The sequence below is a fragment of the Ceratotherium simum genome, chromosome 26 (assembly GCF_057802395.1).
Source record: "Ceratotherium simum simum isolate JZ-2026a chromosome 26, ASM5780239v1, whole genome shotgun sequence".
In the NCBI taxonomy this organism is placed as follows: Eukaryota; Metazoa; Chordata; class Mammalia; order Perissodactyla; family Rhinocerotidae; genus Ceratotherium; species Ceratotherium simum.
The window spans coordinates 21,319,856-21,338,932 of NC_141925.1; the positions used below are offsets into that span (position 1 = coordinate 21,319,856).

Here is a 19,077-nt window from a genome sequence, read left to right on the forward strand (position 1 = left end):
ACAAAACAGGCAGACGTGAATGATAACAAGGGGAGAAAATTCACCAATTTTTACATCAGAAATTGAACTACTTTCTGCAGGAGCACTATTGCACTTTTCATCAAACTGCCTTCTTTGCCCCCTAATTCAGTTATTTGATCTTTTTTTTTAAATGATGTAATAGTTTGAGGATGACTTAAAACAATTACATAAGGCCAACTTAGGCAAAACCAAAGACAAACAAACAAAAGTTCGCAGAGAACAGGAACTGAACACCAGAACACACGATCTTGACCAGTGCTGTCACACTGGGGCACTCACGGAAGCACCCACGGCGGGAGGGGATGCACTGATTTAAATGCCATTTTCTGGGTCTCACCTCAAGAGTCTGTAATTCAGTAGGTCTAGACTGAGATCCTGCTTTTTTTGTGTGTGTGTGTGAGGAAGATCAGCCCTGAGCTAACATCCATGCTAATCTTCCTCTTTTTGCTGAGGAAGACCGGCCTTGAGCTAACATCTATTGCCAGTCCTCCTTTTTTTTTCCCCCCAAAGCCCCAGTAGATAGTTGTATGTCATAGTTGCACATCCTTCTAGTTGCTGTATGTGGGACGCGGCCTCAGCATGGCCGGAGAAGCGGTGCGTTGGTGCGCGCCAGGGATCTGAACCCAGGGCCGCCAGCAGCGGAGCGCGAGCACTTAACCGCTAAGCCAGGGGGCCGGCCCAGATCCTGCATTTTTAACAAGCTCCTCCCTGCCCAGAATTCCACAGCAGGAGGCCTATAGACCACACTTGGAGAAAAGTCTGCTCTAGAGAAAATTAAACTTCAGGTCTTAAAGTTATCATTTCTGAGTTTCATCACCTTATTGAAACAAATCTGTCAGAAATCCAGAAACATTATTCAATGATTTACACATAATAATAACAACTGAGTGTTCCCTTCTTCAGACAGCTCATCCTGAATTTATAAAGAAACAAAGTATTTTCACAACTTTCCTTTGTCTATGCTTTAGAACTACTGTTGACCTTTCCGGAAAACTGACATGGCGGCCAGCAATCAGCTGAGGAGCATTCGGAGCTGCTGGAGTCTCAGTGGTCAGATTACAATTTTTTTTTTTAATAAATAGTTTAAATATCTAACAGAATCTTTTAGGTGAACATTCATGTGACACTGGAAAGCATCAACAGGAAGAGAAGGTTCTGTTTCTGGAATCTCCGTTATAGTATGAGACTGGAATCTGGCCCTTTTAAAATCAAGAAAAGAGTCTTACAGTTGGGTGAAACTCTTATTATGAAATTCAACTACTTTCTGCAGGAGCACTATTGCCTTTTCATCAAACTGCCTTCTTTGCCCCCTAGTTCAGTTATTTGATCTTTTTTTTTTTTAATGATGTAATAGTCTGAGGATGAGTTAAAAAAAAATCTGACTGAAATTTGGGACCAAGATAAAATGTCATAATTAAATTGAGAAATAAAATGTTGTAAAGGAATTAATATGCTTTTATTGCTTAACCTAATATTCCAAAGAATAACTCTTAAGTGTAAGGGAGCTCCACTTAAATCACAAACGGTCTAGCTCAATTCACCAAACACCACCAGGCAACATAGATAAGGGCTACTATAAAGACTCACAGGACTCAACAAATCCATCCGCCACACAGGTACTACATAATTCGCTTAGGGTTTGTACCCCTCAAATGCAAACGTCTCTGGAAGACAAAAATACTAAAAACGCAACAATTAAAATTAAGCCCTATGATTTTCCCTTGCCTTTTTTTAGCTCCTTGATATTGCCCCCAGTGAGAGCCTGTGATTTCTTGGTGATTTCAACATTCTGGAAAATGATTAGATGATAAACACTGTGCAGGTCAATACTTAAAAGAGATCAAGTTCCTCAGTCATCATGCAGCAGTCTCAGAGTGAAATTCCTAAAAAGGAACAGTGTCTAGGGAACGACAGCACAGGAGCAAAGCTGAGGATGCACCAACACCCCAGCTGACTTGGGGCTCTGCCCTTCACCCAACATGCCCTTCCTCTGGTTCCAAGATAAGGACAGAATCCTAACGCACACCACAGACAGAAAACCACAATCCTGCTCTTAGCCACCCCATCTCTGAGAACCTGGGGGAAATTTCTCTCCAGAAAAAACTACGTTTGCAAATTCAATCAGCCAGAACAGCCCTCTCTCCTGTGCTGCCAACGCCCCTGGTCAAAGGCAATGGGCAGTCACTGCCTCTCCTGCTAGCTCGCGACTCCAGGGAGGCTGAGCGCAGGGGGAGCTCCATACCAACCCGTGGGGGACAGTGGACCACGTGCCACTCACTGGGGCCCTGGACGACAGGTCCTCCTTTTATCCAACTTGCATTGTACAGAAACACCCCCACCCCACCCCCAGTGCTCTGGATCAGGCCGGACTCTGTAAGGGGCACAAAAGTCCAACTCCAGACTCCATGCAGTCACCTAGAACGTCCAATTGGAGGGGTCAAGGAAAGGGGATGTGGCGTGAAGCAAAACAAGTTATCTCCACAAACAAACCTAGAAAATCGGCCAGAAGGCGAGCTCTGGAGCTAGAGATCAATCGTGGAGATGGCATAGGAGAACACGTCCTCGCAAGGGAAGTGGGTGAACCACAAGGAAGGGCTCGGGCATCCCTCAGGGCGGGGCAGGACCAGCTCCCGGCTGGGGTGGTCTCCTCCAGAGTCTCGGGGCCTGCACTCTGGGTAGGGCCGGCCCTCCCGTCTCCGCTCTCTGGGGCCGTATAATTTTATAATGAAAATTAAAGAAATGTAATGTTACACTATGAGAAATGATATCTCAATAGATTTTCAATGTACTACAACAAAATTTTCTCTGTTGAGGAAAGCTCATCAGTATATGGTAGGCAAAGGAAGCAGAGTGTGCTGCTTTTAAAGCTTTTTAAAGCTTTGAAGAACCAACTGACTCCTTCTCTTGGCTGGAAATGCATCCAGGGCTTGTGAATTTAAATACCACAGTCACTCTGGACTTGAGAACATGCGGATCCACACACAGCCATTCACCACCTAACTAGTTTGAAAATAAGAGCTGGAGAGAGTTTTTCTGCTGCTAAGAATCAGATATTGTTGTCATTTTGCAATTCGTAGACAAAAAATATTAGCTTAAAGGTAAAACTTTCAGTGTGTCAGGTCTCCCCTAGGAATTTTTCTTCCCTCTTGGAATTCTCTATCACCCAGCATCTCTACCTGCCCGTTATCAAGATTGCTCAAGTGTCATATGTCAGAGAAGCCTTCCTTGAACCCCAAGCACATCTCAGAGACCTTGTGTCTGTGCCCAAGCTCCCTCTATCCTAAAACTCGTCAGATCTAGCAAAGTAGAAATACTTTGGTGAATTTCCCCAAGGTACAGCTGGGCATGGGTTCAAGTGGCCACTCCAGCCCACACATCTGCAAGTATCCAATGACCACCTGAAATCCAAGCTGGCTGATTTATAAGTGTGCACACTGACAGGCGACAGGTAGCTGGTAGGTGCTTAGAAGAATTTCTGTGCCTTGCTGAGCAGTTATTTATGTAAATATTTGTATTCATTTGAGCGCCTGTTTACTAGTCTATGATTTATAATTTAAACTCTTTAGGAGGCATAAATTGGCATAAATCCACATAAGTAAGCCATGTGGAAGAACGCTGAGAAACTATAGAAGAAATGCTAATGAAACATTAAAGGAGGGATCAAGTTGACTACTAGACCAAAAGTCTGTCTGAGAAGAAAGACGCCTAGAAAGAAGAACCATGGGAAAGGAGAGGAAGGGAGAAACATCTTAGGACTAATCAAAAGGAAGCAGCCTATGCACATAATCAATAAGCTGTAACTAACGTGAAATATCAAGGCATGGAAACAAGTCTGACAACCCGGAGGGCTGAGATGAACTGAATATTGTTCTCATATCATTGGCTACAAATAGGCTCTACCCACTCAAAAGCAATTTCTTATATAAATCACAGATGGAGACTTGCAACATGATTTCCTTTATCTTCTGAAACCTGTATCAAAGCTGCAGTTACTAAGCGGGGGCGGGCCCTGGAGAGGCTGAGAATCGCCCCCCAGAGCCCGGGCCGGCCAAGCCTCAGGCGCCCAGTGATGGGAGCGGTGGCCCAGGCAGCGAGCCGGGGCAGCAGGTCTCGGGGAGGACAGGGGAAGGGGCAGGTCCCTGCTCTCCGGGGCGGGGACACGGGCAGTGGGGAACCCGAGGGGGGTGCGGAGGAGCCGGTCCGACCCCCGACCCCCGCCCGCGGCGCCCGGCCCCGGCACTCGCCTGCCCACGGTCTGCTGGGCCCGCGGCTTCCTGAGGCTGAACCGCTGCTTCCCGGCGGCGGACGGGACGGCCCGGCGGCTCCTCCACCGCCTCCCGGCCCAGGCGGCGGCTCCCCAGGCCGGCGGCCCCGCCCTCCCGCGTGCCCTCCAGCGCCGCCCGCCGGGCCGCCGGGGCGGGAGCGCAGGGCAGGCCCAGGGCGCGGCCCCGCGTCGGTCCCCGAGGAGGACGACCCCCCGGGCTGAGCAGGCTCGGGCCTCGCGGGCCACTAGGACCCCGGTGTCCTTTCCTCATCAATGCTTCCTCCACGGATGTGAAACTCACTTCCCTGACTAGATTCAAACACGTGTTGACGGAAGCAGACACACAGCGTGTCCACGGTGTGACACCCCGTATCACAAGAGCCCCCAAACTCATCCAGGGGACCCCTCTCCCTGCAGGGCTGCTCGGGGAGGAGGCGAGGCTGTGGGGAGAGGACCCGGGAACCGCCTGGATGATGGAAATGGTCAGTGTCTTCATCACGGTCGCGCTTATGCGCGGGTGTAGACATTTGTCCAAACACAGAACTCCTCAGATGGGTGCGGGTCACCGTGTAAATTTTACCTCAGATTATTTTTAAGTGAAAACCAGCAGCTGCAGGACGATACGCACCGTGTGCTCCACTTGGTGACATCAGAGCAATGGGTCCTCTCTTCACAGCGCGGACACGCGCACGGGGGAGGCCGTGTGGGGACGGCCGCCTCCAGAGCGGCTGTCATGGCGGCCGGCGCGAGGTGGCAGGAGGGGCGCTGGCACTGGGGACGTCACTGGGGCAGAGGGAGAAGGGGCCCGACCCCGCGGTGGGAAGTCATCGGGGTGAGCGGAGGCCCCGGGTGACAGGGTGGGTGGGGAGGGTGACTGGAGACCCATTGGTGAGGTCCCGGGCCAGGCCCCGGGCTCCAGGCAGCCCCTCCCCCACCCCGGCGGTTGGCGCCCCCACCCCACCCCCACCCCGGAGCCCCGTTGCCTAGGAACCCTCGGCGTGTTTGGACTCTTCGCCTCGCGCAGGCGCCGGTGCCCGACACTTGGCGGGACTGGCCGACTGGGCTGGACGCTTTGCGCCGAGCGGACCAGGTCAGCTCTGCGACCCGCGGCGATGGCCTCCTGGTTTGGTGGCCTTGGCTCTGGCCTAGGTCATTCCCTGGTGCAAGTGGGCGGCAGTGTGGCTTCCCTCACTGGACACATCTCTAACTTCACCAAAGATGTGCTGAGGAAGGGAAGGGAGAAGGCGGAAGAGTCACCGGACTCTGGGAGGACGGAGATGGAGGACGTTCAGGCAATTGTAGCATCAGAGGAGAGACTGAGAACCCAAGCTTTGAGAAAAGCTGAAAGTTTACAGCAGACCGTGGAGGAGAAAGACACAAGGCTTGCCTCCAAGAGAGAAGAAAACAGTCATCTGAAAGGAGCCCTGGAACAACTGAGAGAACAGACTGGAACTGCACCTGTGGTTGACCCTAAAACCCTGGACAGGGTGACACGACTAGAACCTGAGGTCTCTCAACTGATGGTGATAAAAGGTCATCTGGAGGAGGAAGTAAAACATCAAAAGATAGGTGAAGAGCAAAACCAGAGGAAGAAGACACAGCTCCTTCGAACTTTACAAGAGCAGAAAGGGGAAATGGATGAACTTAAATACCAGCGTGAGCAAATGCATATGAAGCACACTCAGCTCTTTTCAGCCAAAGATGAGGAAATTAAGAATTTGCAAAACACGATAAAACAAATCAAAACCCAGTTACCTGAAAAAACCCAGCACATGCAGACCAAACATTTGGAGATTTGTCAAGTAGCAAAAGTGCAGAGTCTTAGTATGGAAAATGAAAGTGAAAAGCATGATTTATCTAAAGCTGAAACTGAAAGATTAGGAAAAGGAAGAAAAGAACAGGAATGGGAGATGATCAAACTTCGAACTGAAAAGACTGTCCCTTTGAAGGAGCAGATTGATCAGCCATACAAAGATGAGATTGGTCAACTAACTCGGATTATCCAGCAAAAAGAGTTGGAGATACAGGGTCTTGACGCTAGAATAGCTTCAGCTCCCTACATCCAGGCTGTTGGGGACCTTCAGCAGCAATTGCAAACCTATGCTTTGGAAAGGGAACAAATGTTAGCTGTTTTCAATGAGAAGGTGAGGGAAAACAGCAACCTAAAGAGAGAGTATCACAAAATGATGGACATACTGGTTGCCAAAGAAGCAGACCTCGTGAAACTGCAAGATGAAAATACAAAACGGTCCACGAGATTTGAAGGTAGTAGTCAGGATATGGTTAGAGAGACGATTCAGAACTTATCATACATCATTCGAGCAAAAGACGTGGAAATCGCTGCCTTGACTCAGAAATGTCAGACTTTATGGAGAATTTTGCAGACATCCAGCACTGGCAGTGAGGTTGGAGGGGTTACTGTGAATCAGCTGGAGGAGCTTCTGCAGGAACGTGACACGTTACAGCAGCAGGTCTCCCTAATGGAGGACTGGACACAGCAGGTGATGACTGCGGTGCGCAACATGCAGCGAGAGTCAGCCCAGCGCCAGAAAGAACTTCCACAGCTTCAGGCTCGGGTCTTGATGGACAGTGATAATAAGTCTCAAATACGGATGACCTCTACTGACCTGATCCAAAATTATGAAGACAATGAAATCCAAGTCACACATTTGGCAAAGAATTTAGCACGAATGCAGCTCAGCCTAGAGCAGCTGTGCAATGCCAAGGACATTCTTTTAGGTCCACTTGACCTTATTTCACCACAGCCTCCCACCGCATCATCGCTTACTTCAGAGTCAGCCAACTCTCTGAAGGCAACTAGATCTGGTGCAGTGAGTGAGTCTTCTAAAGCGCTCCCAGAAGAGATAGAAGAGTTAAGGAAATCCATGGAGGAAAAAGAGGCAACCATTAGAAGCCTCCAGGAGGAGAATCAGAGACTGTCTGCTGCAATTGCTGCCACCTCCGAACGAGACAGAAAACAATGCAAAGAAAGAGATTCTGAAATCCAGCAGCTCAGGGAGAAACAGGATGTATTAGAAAACTTACTTCAGGAAAAAGAGCTCTTAGTCAACGCAAAAAGTGAGGAATTACTTTCTTTGAGTGAAAACTACACAACTGAAGTGAATGAAAATGAACTTTTGAGGCAGGCAGTAACAAACCTGAAGGAGAGACTATTACATTTTGAAGTGGATTTGTATAAAGTAAAACAAGAAAATGAAAAAATACTAGAAAGGTCTAGGGAAAAGGAAGCAGAAAACCAGGCATTACAAGAGACAAATATGCGGCTTTCTATGATGCTGAGAGAGAAAGAATTCGAATCTGTTGCAGTGAGGAAGACGGCTCTTGCTTTGGAGCAACTCCTGAAAGAAAAAGAGCAGGGCCAGGCTGGGGAGTTAAACCAGCTTTTACACGCAGTTACGTCCATGCAGGAAAAGACAGTTCTGTTTCAGCAGGAGAGAGATGAAGTCGTGTTGGCACTGAAACAGCAACAAATGGAAAACTGTGCCCTACAGAATGAGGTTCACCATTTACGTGACAATGAATTACACTTACAGCAGGAGCTAGAGAGATCTCATAACCAGGCTTTAGAGTCAGAAGATGCTCATCTCCGTGAAGTGCTGGTTGCAGAAGACAGAGCGGCTCAACTAAGAAAGAGAGTCACAAGACTAGAGGAAAAGCTACTTTTATCTTCCCAGGCAACGCAAAAGGCAAGCCATCAAGCCAGGGTACAGGTGGAGTCATTGCAGGAACAACTGAATATAGTCAGGGGGCAGAAAGATGAAACCGCATTACAGCTTTCTGTCTCTCAGGAACAAGAAAAGCAGTATGCTCGAGCACTAGCCAACCTGAAGATGGCACTAGCTGAATGGATGGAAAAGGCAGACGATCTAGAAGGAAAACTGATGTCATTGCAGGGACGACTGGAGAAAGCAAATGCCGTCTTGGATCTGAAGGAGGAACAAATCGGGGAATTTAAAAAGCAAAATGAGGTCCAACAGGAAATGCTGGATGAGGTGCAAAAGAAATGGATGAACTTAGTAAGTAGCATGGAAGGAAAAGTAGACAAAGTCCTAGTGAGAAAACTCTTCCTGGACTATTTTCAAACACCCAAACGTGAACGTCAGGAAGTGTTACGATTAATGGGAAGCACTCTGGGAATGAAAAGGGAAGAAATGGAGCAGCTCATCCAGGAAGAGCAAAGCGGCCTTACCAGATGGATGACTGGGTGGCTTGGATCAAGAAGTGTCCGCAGCACACCTCTGACACCAAATCAGCAATCTGAGCTCAATGGTTCTTTTTCAGAACTTTTTGTTAAATTTCTAGAAACTGAGTCTCATGTAGCTTTTCCACCACAAAAGCTCTCTGCTCAGGATAGGAAGCCTCTAGATGCACCCAGAAGGAAGAAACTGGCAAAAAATGTACCAGCACGTCTTAAAACCACCCTTGGATCCACACCCAGAAAATCAGATGTGAATGCCTGCTCCACAGCTGTGTCTCTTATTGACCCACCCGGCCCTGGGACTGGGGGGTCTGGGCATCTTCTTTTAAACGCCGTTACTGATGTTGTGCCCACATGTACACCTTTGCTCCTGTCGCCTGCCAAGAGTGCGGCAGTTGCTCTGAAAGACCTTTCAAAGTGGTAGAGGATTCCCAAGCCAGAGACGAGGCACCTCTTTAGAGAAACCAGGTCACTTTGTGTGTGTGTCTTATCACAAAGTGGCCTTTGGAAAAAGTAGTAGATTTGTTTCCAATTTTACTTTAAGTTTAATATAAATATTGTTCATACTTTAAAAAAGTATTCTTTAAGGTCTTCACCCCACTTAAACCAGAGGTTACCTCTTGGGAGAGTGGGCCTTGGAGGGACTGGAGGCTGTGGTCAAAGGACACTTCCAATTGAGTTTGTAGCATCTTCACTTTTTACAAGGATCGGGTGTTTTTTCGGTAAACGTTGGGTAATTAGAACAGTAACTTGTGTTAATGCTCAAAAATTATAAAATACATGAGCACACGCTCCTTGTATTAGAAGAAAGGTGAACAGCGCAAAAGGGCAAGATGCATAAAAATTTAAAAAGGAAAGTTCAGTTTTCCTGGCTTAGTCCTACTCCTCTTTTGTTGCCTAGGAAACCACTCTATTGGGAACCTGGATTCTCTGAGGCCTTTTAGACATATATGTATATTTGTATATATGGGAGGATATTACTCCCTGACTTACTTTTTTAAAAAGGTCACTACACCTTACAGATCTTTCCAAATGTGTATGAATTCCATCTTATTCTTTTTAAAAGCAGCAGTTTGTCGTATGGATGTACCCTAATTGATTTAACTATAGTCTAGTCATTGGCACTGAAGTAATTTCTACCCCAAATCCTATCAAAGGTCCGTGGTCCACTCCCTTGCCCATTTCCTTAAGAGCCACTCCAAGTCTTCGTCCCTTTCCACAAGCTTGATCATCCTTATATCCTCTTGAAGAGATCAGAGGCCAGCTAGTCAAGAACTCTCCATTTCCCGCACCCCCTTCCTAGATTCCACCATCCCTCTATTTCTCTCCATCCGTCTCTAGTCTTTCCCTTTTGTTTAACAGGAAAAGGGATCCAGCTTTGCATTTCCATGGGAATTGCTCCATTGTACCCTGGAAAATTATCCATTCAGACTTTTTCAAAGACCTCAGTCCATTAATTTTCCATCTGCTTTCTCTTCAGCCTGTCTCTTTCCCTAAGCAGAGGAGCTTGCCCATGTGTCTTCCAGCCTCTACTCCTCTTCTTTTTGCTCCTCCAACAACGACCTCATCTCTCTACGTTTCACGGCTAAGCTTCTGCAAAAATTCTCTACTCTTTGTCATCATCTCATCTCACACTGACTTCTTGGAAGATTCACAAAATCTTGTGTCTGTAATGTCATAAGAATTTTCAAATGCACTCTTTAGCCCTTTATTTACCTAAACTCTCTGTGGTGTCTGATGAATTCTGCTCACATGTTGAGTTTTTAAACATTCTCTCTGCCCTCTTTCTTGTTGGGATGCCACTCTCCCCAGGTGTCCTTCCTAACCTCAGACCCTTCTTTCTCAGTCTCGTTTGTGGCTTCTTCTTCTGACCCTTCTTAAAGGGTTATGTTCTCTAAGACATTGTCTTCAGGGAACAGGATCTTCTTACTCTCCCTGTGGTCTCAGGGAAGCTCATCCACTCCTATGATTCGACTCTCACCTGGATGCCAGTGACTTCTGAATGCCTATGTCTAACCTCACCCTTCTCCTGACTCCACACTGGTTTATCTCACTGTCTGCTGGACACCTCCATCAGGATGTCCATAGGCTTCTCAAAATCAACATATCCGAAAGGGAACCCAGTATCTTTCCATACCATCCTCCTCCTCCTCCTTTGTTCCCATTATCACCTCATAAAACTCTCTCCATCTTATCACCCAAGCAAGAGGCCTCAAAACCATGGTTGATCTCTGAGCCTCGCCCACTCCCTATCCTATCAACTACCAAACAGAGCTTAATTCCTTCTCTTCTTTTCTGTTCCCACTGCTATGGTCCATCCCTCTCTGTCTCCTGCTTGGAGTAGCACAGTAGACTCCTTACTGATCTTGCTGGTTGCACTCTTGGCCTCCCTTGAATCCATCCTCCACACTTCTGGGAGGGGGAACTAAGAAGAAAATCTGCTGTTACTGAAACGGTGCCTGGTACCCACAAGGTTGACCCAGGAAGCAAAGTAACCAAAGTTTCTGAGCTTGTTTTGCAGAACAACAGGAAGACCGCTGATAAGAGAGCAGCTTGCTGACAGCCCCCTGACCCTCGCCTGACTACACATCATGTGGATGCATCGAGAAGCTCAAGTGACTGATCGTGAAATTTAGACGTCACAAAGATCCACTTCAGCCAACACACAGAATCTCAGCGGATTTGCACACGTGACCCAGGAACAAATATGAAGGGCAGTGGCGCCTGAGCAGAGGACTCTTCAAACTTCAGCCCCCAAAGTCCTCCTACTCCCTCCTCTTCCCAAAACTCTAGATAAAAACCCCACCATTTTTCTTTGAGGAGGTGGATTTGACTCTTCTTCCCACCTCCTTGTCTGGCTGCCTTTTGATAATAAACCCCTTTCTTTGCTACAATCCTGATGTTACTGTGATTGGCTTTGCTGCGTATCTGGTAAAGGAACCTGAGTTTGTGCTCCGTTTCATTACTTCTGTTTTTTAAATTATTTCAGGGTTCCCTATTGCCTGGAGTCTAAACTTTAGCAGAATAGCCAAGGCCTTGCCTCTGCAGCCTTACTTCCTGCCCGTCACCCACACATAAGCCGCCCTCCGGCCACATGTAACTCTGCAAACCCCGACAGATTCTTACTCAAATAACTTCAAGCCCATGAGCCTAATCATAGCAGGGTAATTGCTTCAAGAAAGTGCACACCAGAAGTCTTTCATTTGCCTTCTCTTGACCAGGAAGGTGAGGGAGAGATTCTCACCCACCCTAAGGTGATGGGAATGGCTGAAAGCTGAACAGATGAGCTCGACAGCAATTTATTAGTCAGGTAAGCAGAGAGCCCAGTGGAGGACACCACACACCATGTGGAGCCACATGGGGGTGCTCTTGGGAAGAGAGTAAAGATGCAGGGCTGTAGGGGGCAGACTTTGTAGTAACAAGAGGGTGAAGGGGACCCTTGGTTCCTGCAGGAGGGTGTGATTATCTTGTTTGAATAATTTGACAGTCTGGCAGGGAACAGGAGCCCTCTAATCGGGGAGCAACTGTGTGTCTAGTCCCTGTGATAAAGGGAGTTGTTTGGTGAAGAGACCTTAAGTATGGGAGCAGAGAGAGAGGGGGAACTTGCAGTTAGACCATTGGAGGCCCTCTGATTTGACCAGATGTCAAGGTAAAACTTCATATTGAATCTTCATTTCAGACCTTATAGTAATTGACTCTTCAATGCCTTGACATCAGTTTACACCTTGGTGATGCCTTAGACTTTTAGGGAAGAGGATATATGCTTCCCAGGAAGTGAAGTTGGTACTTGACCAGGAGGGAGAGGTGGTCATTGACAACCTCAAGTGTATGAACTCTCACTGAGTTCACTCAGTTGATCCCAAGGTAATCCCCAGGTAGCCAAGGGGACTAGGGGAGGAGTGACATCCTCTAGCACCATGGCATCTGGCAATGGAGTGATGACAAGGGAGACCACTTCCACCAGCAGATAGGACATGCCACAGGGCCTGGGTTTTGCTCTCTCCTGTAGCAAGGAGGCCTTGGTAACCTTCCTGAACTTGTTGGGTGCTGCTTCCATGACCCAAGGAATAATGGGCAGCTGGCTATGGAGGCTCAGCGTCTAGGAGAGACTCTATTTCCAGAAGAGCCCAGGGCATGGCCAGTAATTGCTGCTCTAACACTGTATAAAGCAGAGCCAAGGAAGGTGGTTTCTTGCATCAGAAACCATGAGACATATTTATACAATGTTATAAACCAATGTTACCACAATAACAAAAATAAAAGAAAAGAAAAAACAAAACAAAACAAAACAGAAACCAAGAGACAACTTAGGCCCATCACGTATGGTCCAGAGACTCCAGGAAGCATGAGGAGGTTGCTGAAGCCTCTTCACTGAAGGAGTCTCTGAGGGATCTAAGAGGAGTGCCCACTGATTTTCATTTGGACAGATTCTAGGGCCATCTGTTGGAGGGAGCCCCAACTGAAGGTGGGCTAATTTATAAGTAACAGCATAAATGGGCTTAAGTAACGTTTGTAAACAAGAATTATGTTGCCTCCAGCATCAAAAAAGGACTAAAAGACATTGGACTTGTATGTCCTTAATGAGTGTGTCAAACAAATGTCTTCAAAGGAAGATGTCATAAAAGTCATGTCATGCCTGTACTCCTGGGGAAAGGTGGATGCAGTGAAGGTCCTGTCTGCAAAGACTGTGTGTGAGAGCAGAACGGCCTAGGTACCTGTGGGTAACAAGGTAAAAATATGTCCCTCAGAGGTGACAGTAAACTGTGGCTGAGAGGATGTTTAAACAGGCTCTGAACAGAACATATTAGCCTAATCTCTAATAGCAACACATTCAGCCATGTGTAAATGTAGTGGGATCCCAGGAGTTTTAAGGGTACCCGGATTTGTTTTCATCAGGTACAACCAGACACAAAGATATAGAAATAACTGTCATGAAGGAGAAGTTTTCTATCCTCACAGATCCCGAGCAGCAGGAGGCAGGGCACACCGTGGAGGGCCACACAGGGCAGCACCAGGGTCGGTCAGGAGGCAGATGGAGTGAGGGGAAAACTTTCGTGAGCAAGAAACTTTCGTGTGGATTCCATGGGAAGGAAATCCAAGGGGTCAGGTGTAGGATTGGCTAGTTTGAATCATTTCACTGGGCTCAGGACACAATGGTGTCCCTGGTTGTCTGGTCCATGTCCCTGGGGTGATGAGGGCAAGGGAAGAGTGGCCCAGAATGGAAGAGCCTGATAGAGGAGGGGGTTGGGGTGTGGGCTCTGGATTGGATGGTTTAAAGATGAAAGGTGTGCACAAAGGAGTCATTTACTATCTCTAGGAATTAGCAAACTGTGGCAGGGACCTTCCCTCCAAGGTCAACAAGGCATCAGATATCAAAGCATTTAATACAAAAACTAGAAAATGATTATTACATTAGGTATAACCATAATTCGAGCCCTGGTATGAAGTCTGTGAAAGTTTGCCAACTGGTGCATTTCAGCAGATGTTAAAGTTAGTTCAGAACCTCTGTGGTGGAGGCACAAAGGCCAGTCAGCTCCCTTTATCTTTTTGCCATATAAATCATTTTAGTAAATTTTGGATTTCCAGTTGGACCAAATTGTGAACTTTTCTTGAATTAATTATTTTGCTTGATTGTTCCCTCCCCATGTATCCAGGTCTCTTTCTCTCATTTAACTTTTTATTGGTTTGCTGGTTACTGGATATACTTGGGGGTGGGGGAATGTCTTTCTACCCTGCTCCTATTTATCAGTTTTTTCTCCCAGAGACTCAGGCCAGTATCATCAGGGTTAGGACCTCTCTCATGGCAATGGTTGTATGGGTTGAGGGCCCTGGGCTGAAGTCAGGTTTGAACTGACACCTTCACTGTGCTACAGGGTTGCTGTAGATCCTTTTCCCCGTAACCCTGAGGATCAGGAGTTTGTGCCAGACAGGTATGGGCAGCAGGGTGCAGTGGAGGAGCACAGGGCCTGCCTACCTTCCAGAAGCTGAGGGATGGAAGCCATCCTCTGCTGCAGCCCTACCTTTCCCCTGTCTGGGCTTCTTTCTTTCTCCCACCTTCTCTCTGTACATATTCCCTCAGGATATTTTTGCCTGTGGAGTCACAGCTTTTGTGTTTCTCCATCCAAGCACATGTGATGCAGACCTTCTGGATGGTTATGGGGAAAGGGAAGCAGGTGTTGGGCCTGTATCCTCTTCCTCCAGGGAATGCCACTCAATCTCCCCAGTGTTGAAGTCCACATCCAGTAGGTCATTTTGTCTATGGCCAAGGAGGGGCCTCAAGCCCCTTTATGACTAGGTTAGTCCTTTGGTGTGCTGGTAAGGAAGAACACTAAGCAAAGCCCAAGTGTGCTGATTGGGGGTTTGGCATTGGGAGAAAGGTTGAATACCAAATGCTCCCCCCACACACTTTGGTTTTTGTCATCAGTGCCTGGGCCATGGGCTGCCGTGCATGTGCACCTCGAAACCCTTAGGGGTCAGGAGAGCACGTGACAGCAGCAAGATGAGCAGCAGCACAGGAGATGGGTGAGGTCACTGCCTTTGCCTGAACAACAATGACTCAGGAGGGAACCAGGGAGTCATTCCATAATCTTCCTGGGGTCGTCGCCTCCTTTCTTCACTCAAGCTAAAGAGGGAGTCATCCCCAGGACTGTGCTGGGGTTACACTTTCCCAAACAGTGTCTCTGTGACTGCCCCTAGCAGCCACTGATGGTCATCAGGTTAGACACAGTGACCAAGGAGCACGAGCCCAGCATTCAGTAAGTGGAACTCAAGCACCCACCAGTTAGGACCATGTGTTGTCACTGCCCTCAGGTGGGAGCCTTGGAGACCACCTGCCAGACACAGGCCACACCTGATGGCACCTCACTCTGGTATACAGTCAATTAAGAATAATTCTCGCCTTGTGGGCAAGAATGAGACATTAACGTGGGAAGAGTTGGCAGCACCCACTTGAGAGAACAGAACATGAGCTAAAGCCCAGGCTCGCCGGCAACTGGCCCTCACACCCCAGATAGGAACTGCTGCCTATGACCCAGTTAGGTAGCAAAGCAGTAGTCAGTGAAAGCTGGTCAGGTGTCCTCAGGTGAGGTTGGGCCATCCTGTTTGTGACGCCAACTGTTTTAGTCCCCTGCTCTTTACTCCATTGATGAGAGTGTGAGTCCCATCCTAGGCTCATGGGGACAGCTGAACACGGGACACTCGACAGCGGACAGTTGGGATGGACAGCAGTTTAGTAGTATATCACATGTACTCACAGTCCAGGGGAGGAGGACCTCAGACCATGCAGGGACACACGGGATTGCACATGGGAACAGAGCTAACACGCAGGGACTTTGGAGGCCGACTTTGCAGTAACAAGAGGGTGAGGTGAGCCCTGGTTCCTGCAAGAGGGTGTGATGGCTTATTTGAATATTTCCGTGATTGGGAACTGAAGCCTGAGCTTGGGAATAAGTGGGCACTGTGTCTGGGCCTTGTGATGAGAAGGGTTGTTTGGCCAGGGTATATTATCTGTGGGATAAGAGGGAGAAGAGGAGTGGAGAATTGCAGTTAGGCCACTTGAGGTCCCCTTGATTTACCAGATGTCAAGTCAGAGATGCCCATACCTGGGATCAGGATGGTGGCGGTCTAGTGCTGAAAGCCCATCAGATTCCGGGTCCATTGTGAAGACAGAATGAGCTGATGGAATGTGCTGACAGACTGGGTTTGGGGGGAGACTGAGGAATAAATGATGACTGCAAGGTATTTGGCTTCTCTCTGATCAGAGCAAACAGTTTATTTCTAATCACGGCCTGTTTGATGGGAATGGGTGACAGTGCCTGAAATGGGAGGAAGGTGATAGGAGGGGAGGGGAGATTTGTTCCTCTTCCCTTCAGGGTGAGGAATTGGGCACCTCTGAGAGGAAGCCAGTCAGAAACTGAGGGACGAGTTAACAAGGAGGAAGGGTGGCTGGTCAGAGCAAAGCCTCTAGGACTTTTTAAACAAGGCTGCCCTGCTGAAAACCAACTCTTACCTAGACAGACTGCAGCTGGGGATGGAGGGGAAGGCACGAAGAACAGGGACACAGGCTGTGGGCAGACAGGTCTGGGTCTGCATTCCAGCCCTCCCAGTCACTTGCTCCTGCCTTGGCCCTGGTCCTTCCCAAGCCTCAGTCTCCTCATCTGTAAAATGAGGATGACCACCACAGGTACCTTTTATGTCATTAACTATGGGTTACAGGAGGTGATGGGTCTAAGGATTAGTACAAGACCTAGTGCACAGTAAATTCTCAGTAAGCGTTAGCTATTATTATTAATACTGACATTATATTATAGCACAGCTGAGTTTCCATACAGCTCAACAGGTACACTGCCACTGGCCAGTATGACACTTGTCTTCAGCAAAAGGGCTTTCCTTAATAGAAAAGGGGTTTGTGACACCCAATCCACTGAAGTCCATAATGTACCATGAAAATCCATAAATATATATATATATAAAGACACACAATGTACCACTATTTGTCTTCATCTGCATAAATCACACAAAGTTAAGCCAATGCATAAGTGGTGACCTTGCTACACTAATAATGATAATACTCAATATTTTCACCCTAAACTTAAGAACTCGGGCATATATTATTTTTAAAATATGCTATTTTAATGTTACTTTATGCTCCCCGAGAGTAAAATGATTTACAAATGAGGCACCATGTTACATCATTTCCTTTAACTTTTAAAACTCCATGTTCTTTAAACTTATCTTGCAACTTGTGTCCATTCTTCATTATTTCCCTTCTTCTACTGATTTTGGGCTTTGTTTGTTCTTCTTTTTCCAGTTCCTTTCGGTGCATTGTTAGATTGTTTATTTGAGATTTTTCCTCTTTGTGGAGATAGGCCTGTATTGCTATAAACTTCCCTCTTAGCACCGCTTTTGCTGTATCCCATAAATTCTGGCATGTTGTATTTTAATTTTCATTTGTCTCCAGGTATTTTTTGATTTCTTCGTTGACCCATTCGTTGTTCAGTAGCATTTTGTTTAATCTCCACGTATTTGTGGCTTTTCTGATTTTCTTCCTATAGTTGATTTCCAGTTTCATACTGTTGTGGTCAGAAAAGATGCTTGGTATTATTTCAATCTTCTTAAATTTATGGAGACTCGTTTTGTGGCCTAATATGTGATCAATCCTGGGGAATGTTCCACGTGCATTTGAAAAGAACGTGTATTCTTCGGTTTTTGGATGGAATGCTCTGTATATATCTACTAGGTCCATCTGTTCTAGTGTGTCATTTAAGGCCAATCTTTCCTGATTGATCTTCTGTTTGGATGATCTATCCATTGGTGTAAGTGGGGTGTTAAAGTCCCCTACTATTATTGTGTTACTGTCTATTTCTGTTTTTATGTCTGTTAATAATTGCTTTATATATTTAGGTGCACCTACATTGGGTGCATAGATATTTACAAGTGTTATATCCTCTTGTTGGATTGTTCCCTTGATCATTATGTAATGCCCTTCTTTGTCTCTTTTTACAGTTTTTGTTTTAAAGTCTATTTTGTCTGATATGGGTACTGCTACCCCAGCTTTCTTTTCATTGCCATTTGCATGGAGTATCTTTTTCCGTCCCTTCACTTTCAGTTTGTGAGTGTCTTTAGGTCTGAAGTGTGTCTCTTGTATGCAGCATATATATGGGTCTTGGTGTTCTATGCAATCAGCCACCCTATGCCTTTTAATTGGGGCATTTAGTCCATTGACGTTTAAAGTAGCTATTGATAAGTATGTACTTACTGCCATTTTTTAACTTTTTTTCTCAGTGTTTTAGTAGTCCTTCTCTGTTCCTTTCTCCTATACAGAATTGATGGTCTCTTTAGTTTGACCTCTGTCTGAAAGCTCTACTCTTTAACTCCCCTCCTCCCTCCTTTTATGTTTTTGATATCATATCTAACCTCTTTTTTGTGCATTTGTATCCATTGCCCTCTTATCATGGAAATAGATAATTTTTCCTATTTGTGGTCTTCTCTTTCCCCTTAAATCAGTCCCTTTAACATTTCTTGTAGCACTGGTTTCTTGGTGACAAATTCCTTTAATTTTTGCTTGTCTGGGAAATTTTTGATCTCTCCTTCCATTTTGAATGATAACCTTGCTGGGTAGGGTATTCTTGGCTGTAAGTTTTTTCCTTTTAGCACTTTAAATATATCATGCCACTCTCTTCTAGCCTGTAAGGTTTCTGCTAAGAAGTCAGCTGATAGCCTTATGGGGTTTCCTTTGTATGTAACTAGTCTTTCTCTGGCAGCTTTTAGGATTCTCTCTTTATCTTTAATTCTAGACATTTTGATTATGATGTGTCTTGGTGTGGGTCTCTTTGGATTTATCTTGTTTCCGGCTCTCTGTGCTTCCTGTACCTTGATGTCTGCTTCCTTCCTTAGGTTAGGGAAGTTTTCATCTATTATTTCTTGAAATAGATTCTCTGCGCCTTTGTCTCACTCTTCTCCTTCCGGGACACCTATAACACGGATGTTAGTGTGCTTGATGTTGTCCCAGAGGTCCCTTAGACTGTCCTCACTCTTTTTAATTCTTTTCTCTTTTCCCTGTTCAGCTTGGGTA

General features: G+C 46.5%; 1 protein-coding gene and 1 pseudogene across 5 annotated transcripts in view; one reads left to right on the top strand and one right to left on the bottom strand.

The window, feature by feature from the left end:
* The window catches only part of LOC147913606 (rho GTPase-activating protein 17-like), a 41,837-nt gene extending 36,710 nt beyond the window's left edge, over positions 1 to 5,127 (bottom strand). For all 5 annotated transcript variants that reach the window (XM_087417160.1, XM_087417162.1, XM_087417159.1 and 2 more), the window contains exon 1: positions 4,914 to 5,127. In XM_087417160.1, the coding sequence (XP_087273286.1) occupies positions 4,914 to 4,935 (22 nt within the window). In that variant the 5' untranslated portion in view covers positions 4,936 to 5,127. The remainder of the gene's footprint in view (positions 1 to 4,913) is intronic.
* A 219-nt stretch (positions 5,128 to 5,346) lies between these two features.
* LOC101391802 (thyroid receptor-interacting protein 11 pseudogene) lies at positions 5,347 to 11,388 on the top strand (annotated as a pseudogene).
* The last annotated feature ends 7,689 nt before the right edge of the window (positions 11,389 to 19,077 follow it).